Source organism: Leucopleurus acutus (assembly GCF_964270905.1).
Source record: "Leucopleurus acutus genome assembly, chromosome: 9".
Classification (NCBI taxonomy): Eukaryota; Metazoa; Chordata; class Mammalia; order Artiodactyla; family Delphinidae; genus Leucopleurus; species Leucopleurus acutus.
In genome coordinates this window covers 23,434,807-23,447,033 of record NC_139144.1, presented here as the reverse complement: position 1 = coordinate 23,447,033, position 12,227 = coordinate 23,434,807, and the positions used below count along the sequence as shown (strand labels likewise).

Below are 12,227 nucleotides of genomic sequence, written 5' to 3'. Positions count from 1 at the left end.
AAAGATAATGAATTCTACTTTGTTTCTAAAATAAGTTCTCAACAGTATTTATTTAATCACTTCATTACTTATTTGTAATGTATTTACTTAATTTATTTAAGTAAGTTACATATTCTTTCCTGAACTGCATATTTATCAAGAGATCATCTATGAATATTAATCCCAAACCAGGAACTGTTGTAACAGATTTAATTATTAACCAGTCCTGTAATTATGCTCACCATTCGCATTTAATAGGAGTTTATATTATGTGAAAACATAAGAAAATCAAATTATAGAGGAATATCTTTTCTCTAGCTTATGTGAACAGTATCTTGTTCTTAGTAGCTGCCAGTGAGTCAGAAGTTCCTAAAGATGCTGGGGTGGGGGAGTGCTAGTTATTTGGGCTTCTGTTATTCAGGCTCTGAATAAAATGAGATTTTGTTGTGCTGATTTGAAAAATATCATCTGAATATTTGGATGAATAGTTTTTTTTCTTTTCTTTTCCCCCTCCCTGGCTTAGTTTCTTTATTTTTATGTGGGGATGGAAATATCTACTTTTTTCCTGGGGAGGGAGTGTTGAGTGAATTTGTTTCCATACCATGTAATGTTAAGCCAATGAAGTATACAGCCTATAATTCTTTCCTGGTATTTCTTTTGGTATCACCATTATTTTTATGAAAATAAGTTTGTTAATTCTTGAGCTGCTAGTATTTGAGAATGCAAGGGAGTTTGCTTAAGCTACAGTATAACATGTTAACAAATCCAACATGAATACACACTAAACATTTCTGCAAATGTTAATTTTGAATGTCCTTGTTTACTGCTGGTCACTATGTACAGTCCTCCACCTCCAGCCCCATCCCAAGCAACTCAGTGAACAATTTGCCTGTCTATACCTAAAAGGCAAGAGTTCTGGTCTTTTTTTTTTTTTTTTTCTTCTCCCCTTGGCAGGAATACTTGGAAATTTTAAACAACTTAAATATCAACTGACTTATGGTCCTCTTACCCTTTCGTGGAAATGTCAAGCATTCATATTTTCAATACTAATGAACAGCCACCAATTGTTTTAATTTCATTATTTTCTCAACTAAAAGAGTGCTTACAGAGCACAGAAATAGTTAGGCTTTCTTTTTACAGATCTCACTGGTGAGCCTGAAACAAGTTTAGACTGAAAGACAAAGAAGGACTCAGATTTCTTTCCCCCTGAATATAATTCTCCTGATTAAGCTAGTCTTCTTCTTCCCCCAGTTGAAATAATAGGCCCCAAAGAGAGGATTCAAAACCAGGGTGGGCAAAGTCCTCCAAAGGTCACCGAAGTCACTCGCTTATCTCTTGGCAGGACTGAGCTACATTCGCTCTGAGGGAACTCTACCTACTCTTAAAAATAGCCAGAGAAAGTTCTGTCACCTTAAATGGTAACAAATTCTAGGAGTGGTGGTTTAGCTTTCTCTCCGGTACCCAGGCACAGCACAGAGCACAAAACCTGGATTTTGCAGTTGTTTTGAAATTCAATCTAAATAGTGTGATTTGCTGAACAAACTCTTTCACTGACTTGCTCTTCACAGGAGGAATGTTAGAGGAGATTTTAGAAATAACATTTATCCCTTCTAGCAATACATTTCTGCTGTAGTTCACTGAATGACATCCTCCAGATTTGGATAAGTGAATGTGTCTTCCAAAAGGGTATCACTTTCTTCCTGGATCCTAAGGAACAGTCTGGTAATAGGAGAATAGGGTTGACTATGTGGTCCCCATTCCTATATTAGAAGAATCAAGTGAAACAGATGTGACCCTCCGTTCACATACAGCTTGTTTGGCAAGTGCTTGTGGGGTACCGGCCATGCAGACATAGGATCTGATATCGCAAGAGGGTAAGGGGCCACCACCAGGGCTGGAAAGGCGGAGAGTGTGTGCCAGGTCCTGGTTCTATGGAGTGTGTTCTTTGGTTGCAGCTCCTGATGGGTATGGCTTTCCTGACACACGGAAACCACTACAGGGATCTCCTCTTCCTGAGAGCGTCTCCCTGTCACCTGAGCTTCTTACTGCAAGTTGTGTAACCTTCTTTTTCAGGGACTGCCTGTTCTAGGGAATCAAGGAAAGAGCTAGGCTTGTCGTCCTCTTAACACTGCTCTCTCATACTCTACCTAAAATTCCTTCTTCAGTTAGTCTAATTTTCCTCATTTCGTTTATGTGGAAACACCTCTGCTTGTATCTGTCTTCAGCGAGCTTGAGAGAATCATGTACTTACCTATTCAACCTGTACTGATTATGGAACTCTCTTTCCTCCACTGCACTGTATTCATTTTGATACTTGAGAAGTTCTTCTCTCATTTTGGAGACCTCGGTGGTGAATGCCTGTGGAAAATTATCAGCCTGCTTCAGGTGAAACTCCTGCTGTTGTATTTGCTCAGTGAAATGTTTGGCCTCCTGTAGCAGTTGGACCTCTGACTCTTGCATGCTGGGTCCCATAAAAACAGAGATTTGCATAATGAGAAGTGTACACCTTCAATACCTTTAGTAACTCCTGTGGGGAGGGTTCTAGCGAGGAGTGGAGGGAGTATGTCCACACTGCTGCCCCTGTTCCTTCCATTCCTAGGTTCAATTCAATTCAGTGGCATTTTTGTGCCAAGTCTTGCACTAGGTACTAGAGGCAAGTGGAGCTCACAGTCTAGCAGAGGGGAGCAGACGTGAATAGGCAGAGGGAATACCAGCTGACAAGTGCTACCGCTAGTGTCTTGATCAGGAAGGTGGGAGATGACAGAGAAAGGCTTAGTTGGATGGGAATGTGATGTTTGCACTTGACATTAAAGAATGATCATGACCTTCCAAGGGTGGGAAGAATAATAATGAAAAGAGTGGGTCCTCCCTCCAGCTGCCCCAGCAACCCTGGCTTTCTCGAATTCTTGGACTCTCATGACCTGATTGAAGGAAAACCTTTTCTTCCTAGTGATAAGAAAAGACAGTACGTTTTCTAATGACACTTTGCTAGGAAACTAGGAAGAAAAATTCTCCTGTAAAATTATGGACTTCAATTAATTTACAGATTTCTGATCATAACATCAGTGCCTGGCTACAGCTGGACGTGAATGTCAGAGCAGAGGGCGATTCCTACAACTCCAGTTATATTCTATGGCTTTGGCTTTATCTTGGGAAAAGGGTTAAGCATCTGGCTAGAGGCAGAACTGAATGAATATAGAAACTGGACTTAATGGAATCTCCAGTAACCTTCTAGAAATCATTCGCCTATGCTGCGTCATACGCTAACATCAGCTCCAGCCTTACCGGCAGCCTTGATTTATCTTTCTCAGAAACCCAACTTCCTCACATTTGCCATCTCTCCTGTTCGGAAGCAAGACCCTGCCAGTTCCTGTTTTAAAGGCAGCTCTGTGTGTGTGTGTGTGTGTGTGTGTGTGTGTGTGTGTGTGTGTGTGTGTGTGTGTGCTCCCCAACAACTTTCCTCACCGGGAGAAATCTTCAGGTTTCTGCTCATTTGCAGAGATGCCCAATAACTTAATCAAGCCTGTCTCAACTGAAGTTACCAGCCCCACCCATTTTCTCAGGCTTCAATATGTCACTTGCTCAACAGCAGAACATTTATTGGGACATCCTATGCCCCAGGCGCTATGTTAGGTACCAAATAGCAACAACAGCTATAAAGATAATAGATGCAATTTCCGTTAATGAAAGCTGGAGTTATTTCTTACAGTTCAATTTCCTTGTATATACTTTGTAAATCTGAAGTTACCTGATGTCCTTAACATGAGTCTTCAACTATGGAATTGTAAGGTATTGGCATGGGCCATAGTGCCTGTTTTCCCTCAGAAAGTAGGTGAACAAGGTGGTTAGGGTTCCAGCCAGAAGACATGTGGTAACTTACATACATGGACTTGAAATATAGTGTCAGCAGAAGAGAATTTAACAACTCTTATAATGTGGTTTCTATGGAAGACTCGTTCAATTTCAGTCCAGCATTTCTAGCCTATATCTGTCCTGCTACAGCCCCGGCAGCAAGAGTAAAGTGTCGATATCTTCATGCCTCTCCCACCCACCAGGCAGTGGGGTGGGAGAGAGTGGTGGGTATTTGTTGTAATCACAAAAGAGGGAACTAAGGGGTCAGGAGGGGGTAAAATGTGGTAGCAGAAGGGAAGTAATGGTTTTGCAACACAGCCTGGAAGGAGAAAGAAGTAACGTCATAGCCTTGGTCCTGCATGTCTCTCTGACACTGGAGGTTGGTTAGGAACAGAGTGCGTATGGGGTGGAGTCAAAGTGAAGGGAACGTAGGGATGCAGTTCTGCTCTTCTCCTTCACTCCTCCCTCAGGCTCCCATCCTCAGAGTAGCCGAATGCATGAGCAAGAAAAGAAGTAGGAGTAATGGTTGGAGATCGGGGGAGAGGATGGCTGGGGAATCACAGGATGGAGTTTCCATTCACTGTGTCTCTGCTTGGATTTTAATGAAGATGTCATGCAAAGCTATGAGGCAGAAGGTGGGGAAAAGGAAGAAGGAGGCTTGGGAGTAGCAGCGGAACAGAATTTCCCCTTCTTTCTCACTCTCCTTCCCCCTTGATTCCCAGTGGCTGATGGCAGATGCTTAGGAAACCTTGTTGAATTATTCTGTTGAAACCTCGTCTTCTGACCTCTGCTAATTAGGACTGGGCTAAGGCGAGTAGCCAGGGATAGGAGGAACAGGTGAGAAGTAAAGACAGGAATCTCAGCAGATGGAGGCTGGGCTTGTCACAGAACCTACACCTCTGAGTGATGAAGAAAGGTGGGGAGGAGAGAATCTTACAGGAGTGTGCTGTAGCAGAGAATGTCAGGGCCTCACCGAAGTCCCCTTGGCACACTCTAGGGGTCACCTGTAGCTTCGATGGACAGTTATCATACATAGCAACAGCATCTGTATGCCTCTGCCTGAGAGCTTTCTCTGGCCAATGGAACTTCTTGACTTCTCACAGGGTAAGCTAGAAGTGCCAAGAGCTCGCCTACCCAGAAGCAATCTTTGATCAACGAAGGATGGAAATGAGTGAACAAATATGCCAGCGTCCTCACCCTTCAGTGGGAGAGCTCTGAGGTGTGTTCTACAGTCACTCAGAGAGTCTTCAGTGAGACTGAGCCCCAGTTGCCTGCAATGTTAACCTGAAGATTAACACACCCCCAGCTGGATAACACCCTTCCCCATCTCACTTCCCCACTGTCTCACAATAATTTCTGGTATACTTCTTAAAATGCTTGAACTCAAATCTTTGTCTCAGAGTCTGCTTTTGGGAAAATGAAAAATAAGACAGGTCCCACTACAAGTAAGAAGTAGAGATGTGAGTAAAGGTGTCTTCACGCCGGTAAATAGCATACCTTTTCACAGTATCATGCAGCAAAGTGTACTTGGCTTTTAACTCTGCCATCCTGGTTCCAGGAAGTTTCCCCATAGCATGTAACTAGCAAAGAGAACACAGGAATACAGGACCACTATTAGCCATCACCTCCTTTATGCTTTAAGCAGAGATAAAATGGGTATATGGATGTACCATAAAATCTTTCAGTTAAACATTAGGAAACATATGAGGCAATAAGGCTTATTAGAAAGATGGTAGGTGTTCAGAGAAAATGGTTCTAGTTCCGTTCTTCTCTGAGTTCTTGGGCGAGTTCTTTTACCTCTCTAGATGAAGGCTGTGATTTCTTCATCTGTAAATCGAGGGAAGGAATTGAGTGAAATTCTTTCGGTTCTAAAACAACCATATTTCTAGGTTTAGCAAACAACCTACAAAGTATAGATGACTAGGATGGCTATTTGTAAGGTGAGAGAACTAATAATTATTGAGCATCTTTTATGAGCAACTGTTGTACATCAGTTATTTTATTCCTGAAAATGTTTTGTGAACAGGAATTATCTCCATTTCAAACTAAAGTTTAGAAAGGTTAAGTAATTTGTTTAAAGTTATAGAGCTAGTTAAAGGCAGAGTCAGGATTTAAACCCAAGTGGTCCAGCTCCAAAAATCCATTATCATTCCTCTGTACCACGATGCCTCTGCCTCTGCTGTCAAAGAAACATGAAAATTTATCTGGTACACAAAGTGATTGTATTTATTCCTTTTTCATTTCTGGCAAAAGAACTTTTGATTTACTCTCTGAGTTAGGTGATAAGTAGCTAACAGACATCATAACACAACAGCAAACACTAGTGTTACCATAATGCGATGAGCATTTGCATTAGGTTGGACTTAACTGGACTGCTGGTGACATGGCAACAAAAAATAGAACTAAAGATAAGATTTGGGTTTCTCAATGCCCTGTTGTTCTTAGCTCAGAATATTTCTTGAGTCCATCCACTTTCCTCTCCCTTCCCTATCCCGCCAGTCTCGGTCACACCATCTCTCAGCCGGACTACAGCGAAACTCCAACCGCCCCCTCCCCATCTGTGTTTCCACTCAGGGCCCCTATCCATCTACTTCCCATGGAGATCATTTTAAAAAATCAAACATGCTCTTGTTATGCTTGGTGCTCAAAACTTTTCAAGTGGAATAGAATTCAAGACCCTTGGTACAACCCCTGAGGTCCTGTCTGACGCTGCTTCCCTCCCATCAGCCCCTTTTCACAGCACCATCTTCCAGCTCCTACTGCTGCAGCCACACCGGCCGCCTTCTGTTTCCATAAACGCACGAACCCCTTTCCTTCCTCAGGCCTCTGCATTGGCCATTCCTCATTCCCACCCTCCTTCACTCCAACTCTTTCTTCGTACCTCAGCTTCAATATCCATAAAAAGGCCTTGAAAAGCTAAAAAGTCCATAAAAAGGCCTTCTCTGAAGTCTATATCTAAGACGGATACCCACATACACCGCACCCCCCAGACAACTCTGTACTTCATAACGTAACATATTACCGGCTGTAATAGTACATTTATTTATTATGATCAAAAGAATGTTAGTCCTCAGCTGGTATAAAGCCCGGTGAGGAAAGGGCCTGGGTTACCCTGTTCTTCACTGTATCCTCAGCCAGTAGAACCCCAGGCACAGTGTAGGTGTTTGGCATATACGTGCTGAGTGAGCAAATGAATGAATGGAACCGAGAACATGCAAGTGCCTGAGTCTACAGAGTGGGGTTTCATGGTTTCTCTACCAGAATCAGGGTAGGAAAACATTGTTAAATGCACTATGCAACCATGTCTTTGTGAAAGTATCTGGGATCTTTCACGAGGGCCCTACAAGCTGGTGCCAGGCCTGGGTTCCAGTCCCCACAACCCTCTTTTTTATGTATGAGTGAAATATGGGGAACAGGATATTTAAAACCTTTGAGGAGGTTCCACTTCTCACTATATAATTTATGTGTAACTTCTTGTTTTTAATTTAATTTAATTTGTTATTTTTTTTGGCTGTGTTGGGTCTTCATTGCTGCGCGTGGGCTTTCTCTAGTTGTGGCAAGCGGGGGCTACTCTTTGTTGTGGTGCATGGGCTTCTCATTGAGGTGGCTTCTCTTGTTGCGGAGCACGGGCTCTAGGTGCGTGGGCTTCAGTAGTTGTGGCTCACAGGCTCTAGAGCGCAGGCTCAGTAGTCGTGGTGCACACGCTTAGCTGTTCTGCAGCATGTGGGATCTTCCCAGACCAGGGCTCGAACCTGTGTCCCCTGCATTGGCAGGCGGATTCTTAATCACTGCGCCACCAGGGAACCCCCCATGTGTAACTTCTTAAGTGTTGAGTTGCTGTTGGTGGGTTGACCTAATGTTAGATTTTATAGATATTTAATTAAACACATTTATTTTGGTTCTGCGGTTTTCTTTCTGGATTTTTGAGCCAATACATAATTTATTTTGTATCACAGACATTGTCATTGGCTCCTAAAAAGGGTGTGGGAATAGGCACTGTACCTTTAAAGTCTAACTGGTTAAAAAAAAAAATCTTTGCATATGGACACTCTTAAAGGAGAAAAGTAACTGGGAAAAGGTTGTGTGTGTGAGTGTGGGCTTATATGAGTATGTGTATACTATGAAGGCCACATGGGAGCCAGCCTTGTAACTAGCCAACAAACTAGCCTAGTAAGATAGCCACTGGAGGTAAGCCATTGGGTAAGGTAATTATGGAATCACATGTTTAGAAACACATATAGTATTTTGTTTTAAGGCTGAAGAGACCATTACCTTCCACCAACCGCCCTGCACAATGGAAACAAGTGAACTGACATAGGGCCTCCCTACAGTAGCCCACAGTTCAAGGAGAGAGACACAAAAGAAATTACAGAATGCTTAAAACTACACTCAGTAGTTTTATTATTCATAAAGAAGTATATTTGGTATTTTGCAATTATTTTCTTTGTATTGTAAGTTAAAGCAAATAAGTACAATTATAAATTATAGACCCTTTCCAGGGGGGTGGAACTTCCAGAATGGTAGTGTGAAGAGCTCGATGAATCCTCTCTGTCAAAGAAACATTGATTAAACTGGTCAAAATTATCTAAGACAACCATTTACGGTGTCTGGAAGTTGACCTAAGGGTGTGCAAGAAATTGAGAGGCATTTATTTAACAAAATCTACTGAAACTCACTAAGAAGCGTGGGAGACTGTGGCATTTGCACCATGAGCTGCATCCATCACCCTTAGCTCCCAGTTGTGTAAGAACTATTCCGGGCAGGGTTGGCGGCCAATGAAGAGCCCACTGCCCCCAGCTTCCTATTCCTGAAGATGCATTCAGGTGGGTGGGGCAGCCCCAGAAAACTGCTGCACTCCACCTCCCCTCCTGCCCAGCTCCGTTTGTGAAAGAACTTCACCGGGGGGCGGCTGCAGCCGTTCAGTAGTGCCCACTTCCCACTCCCCAAGCTCCTGCTTTCCAAGGAGTCTCTGGGCAGGCGTGGCAACCTAGGAAGATCAGAGTCCCCTAGCACCCCAGCTTCTGCTGATCAAGTCCTGCCTGAGAATGCTCACTTTACTTGGAACAGTGTAGACTATTCATGCCCCAGAGCATTGTCAAAAACAATAGCTATCACAGGAATGAACAGTAAGAGGAGGCTCATAGCTTGGTGATACCGGTGGAGGCAGATCAGCAGAAGTTTAACAGAGAAATAGTGGCCAGAGACAGTCAAAGAGGACCCTGCTAATATTACAGTCAGTACTGGTGGTCGAGAAGGCTGTGGAAAAGCTCAAGGCTGTGACCTCTCGGGCATGACCAGAGAGGGTACTTCCAAGCTATCAGTCGCTGAGCTAAAGGTGGGGCAGATGTGTAAACGCCCTGAACCTTGAAAGTGGTCCCCAAGCCACATACAGACTCAGTGGAAAAGGATGAAACCTTTACTGGCTCGGGAGGCTTAAATACAATCTCTGACTAATCAATGACTGACCAAGCTATGGAGCACGGCACCCAAGAAGCCAAACTTAATAAAAACAAGGAAAGATTACACAGAGACAGCAGAGGCTGCACACTACGGAGGATACACTTCAGAATTAGTTCAGCCAAGTCACTAAACAAATAAACGTTTGAACAGCAATAACAAAGACAAAACAGCAACAGGAAGAAGCCTGGGGAGGATCAGAATCCGAAGTTGCTCCAGCGTTATCCAAAATGTCCAATTTTCAACAAAAAGTCATGAGACGTGCAAGGAAAAAAGATTGGAAACTGCTTTGGGTGTGTAGACGTTGGACTTAACAAAGACTCCAAAGCAGCTATTATAAATATGTTGAAAGAATGAAAGGAAACCACATTTAAAGAATTAGAAGTGATTATGATGACAATTCATCAAATAGAGACTATCAATAAAGTACTGATCTCGGATAAGAACTAAGATTTTTAAAATGATGTCCTTTGGGTAGTAAGAATGTATGGTTTTTATATTTTTATTTTTCCTTATCTGTATTTCCTAATTTTCTCCAATGTATACATAGTACTTTTAATAATACAAGGCTGTTAAAATATGCTTGAAAACTCTTGCTGTAAGCAATAGGAATTCAGAGCAGAATTTCAAACTGCAGAGTACTGTGATCAGATCCTAGTGGCAGATACAGCCAAATTCTAGCTCAGACTTTTTGAAAACTCAGCTGTATTTTCCCTAACTTGAGTCTCATCTGAAACAGCAGTAGTTCCAAGCTTGATGGCAGGTGGGCCAAGGATGCCTGTTGGCAGGTTTTATGACCACATTAAAAGCAGGAAGGTGGAGAGATTTCCTTTCCTATTTGCTATTTCCATCACTCCACCAGCCAGATTGCCTTTGGTACCCCAGAATCTGGAAGAAAGCTGACAGGGCAAAACATCTGATATGCCTTTGTAGTTTTTACATAACTTGGAAAAGGTGAAGTCATAGATGTTCGGAAAGAGGACTGATAACCTATCTTTATTTGGTCTACTCTACTAAAAACAAATCTCTTAAAAAGAAAAAGATTCAATTCTAGTAGATGAAATGCTTTGCTCATAAACATAAACGTGGAAAAGATAGTTGCATTTTCACACTGCATGATACAACTGGGTACAGAAACCAAGTTTGTCACGTTTTATAAATGCAGAATCTAAGAAATAGAGCATAAAGCCCGAGCTTAAGTTGTCAAAGAGTATAGACAACAAAAGGTTAGATATAATGTCATAAGTTCATAAATATGATTTCACAATAGGTACTTGTATTACTGAATTGCCTTGTTCGTAATTGAGAATGGAAGGAAACATTTACTCTAGAGCTCAAAGTTTAACAAGAGTTCATGATTCATAGATGACATGTAATAATATGGAAAAAATTTTTGAAAATTGAAATTTTAGGACATTCCAAGGAAAGTAATAGCTCAGTAAGAGCTTTTACCAAGTGAACTTATCTGGAAGGGGGTCAGCATGAGGAAACAATTAGGTGTTTGTGTGGGTGTTTGCAGGGCAACCGAGGTGGCCATCGTTATTAACCTACTCTATTCCTGTTGCCTCTTTGACGTTACCTACTGGTGGTCTCATCCTGAGAAATAGCTGCCGTGCTGTGGGAGGTAGACAAATCCTTACCATCCTTATCTCCCTCTCACCCTCTCCCTTTCACTGCTAGAAATAAACAACATAGCCATTTGACGTCGCTCAAACGCAATTGAACTCTCAACAGTGATTCATCACTCTTTTTGTTTGACTTTTCCCCTTAGTCGTTATATCAAGTTTTAGCTTTTCTGTACACCTAACTCATTTACCAAACAAAATCAGGCCACCTAAACTCATCAACGAATCCATTTATCTTACACCTACACCCACTCTTAACTTCCTTCCCCAAATCTCGAAAATGAAATCTTCCTTTCCTCCTGTCAAGTCCAACCCATCCACCTGGGCTGTCAAACATATACTCTCCTACTTCTTCCCAGGCATCAGTTATACCTTCTCTCCTTTATAACCTCTACTTATCCTACTTTGCTGGCTCAACACATAGAAGTCAAGTACATTACAAGAGGACTTTGGTTTGAATTCCAGCTCTGCTACTTTTTAACTCTGTAATTAAGAGTAATATTTAATCAATCTGTACCTCAGGTTTCTTCAGTTATAAAAGAGAGACAAAAACAGCCCCCATTACATAAGACTCTAGTGAAGACCAAATGAATCAATATATGTAAGGTATTGAGTATAGTATCTAGTACACAAATAAGGGCTTAATCAATGTTAGTTATTATTATTATCATTAGCATTATCCTCAACCTGTAAATTTGCTCAAGTCTATCTCATTAAAAACAAACAAACAAAACCAAACACCCCTTGGATGCTATGCTCCCATGTAATTACCCCTTTCTTTCTCTCCTTCTCTTTCGTTTCAGTTTTTCTCAAAAGAGTTGTCTCTGCCCTTTATCTCCACTCCCTTACCTTCCAGTCACTCACCAATCCATAGTGACCAGGCTCCCGCTCCATCACCAGACTGGTAAACGGACAAATGACGTCCTCATTTCTCTGGCTGATTTTGATATTTTTCTCATGATCACCGTTTTTCAATAATTTGTTTAGGATATGTCCTGGTGTGGTTTTCTTTGGCTTGAGATTTGCTCAAAGTTTTCAATCTGTGGGTTTATAGTTTTCCTTAAATTTGGAAAAATTTCAAGTGTTATTTCTTCAAACATTTTTTTCCGTCCCCTTGTCTACTTCTTCTGTGACTCTAATTAATCATTTGTTTGGCCACTTGATGTCCACAGATCACTGATGTTCTGTTCATTTTTATCTTCCAGTCTTTTTTCTTTGTTTCATTTTGGATAGTTTCTCTTGCTATATCTTAAAGCTCACTAATCTCTTTATCTTTAGTGTCTAATCTGCTCTTAAACTCATGTGGTGAACTTT

The 12,227-nt window shown here is 41.7% G+C and overlaps 1 protein-coding gene across 1 annotated transcript in view; it reads right to left on the bottom strand.

Moving 5' to 3' along the window:
* CCDC146 (coiled-coil domain containing 146) overlaps positions 1–12,227 on the bottom strand; it is a gene marked incomplete at both ends in the record, with an annotated part of 109,213 nt that overhangs the window by 43,071 nt on the left and 53,915 nt on the right. The window contains 2 exons of the mRNA XM_082846652.1: positions 2,231–2,440; positions 5,329–5,411. Coding sequence (XP_082702778.1) covers positions 2,231–2,440; positions 5,329–5,411 — 293 coding nt within the window. The remainder of the gene's footprint in view (positions 1–2,230; positions 2,441–5,328; positions 5,412–12,227) is intronic.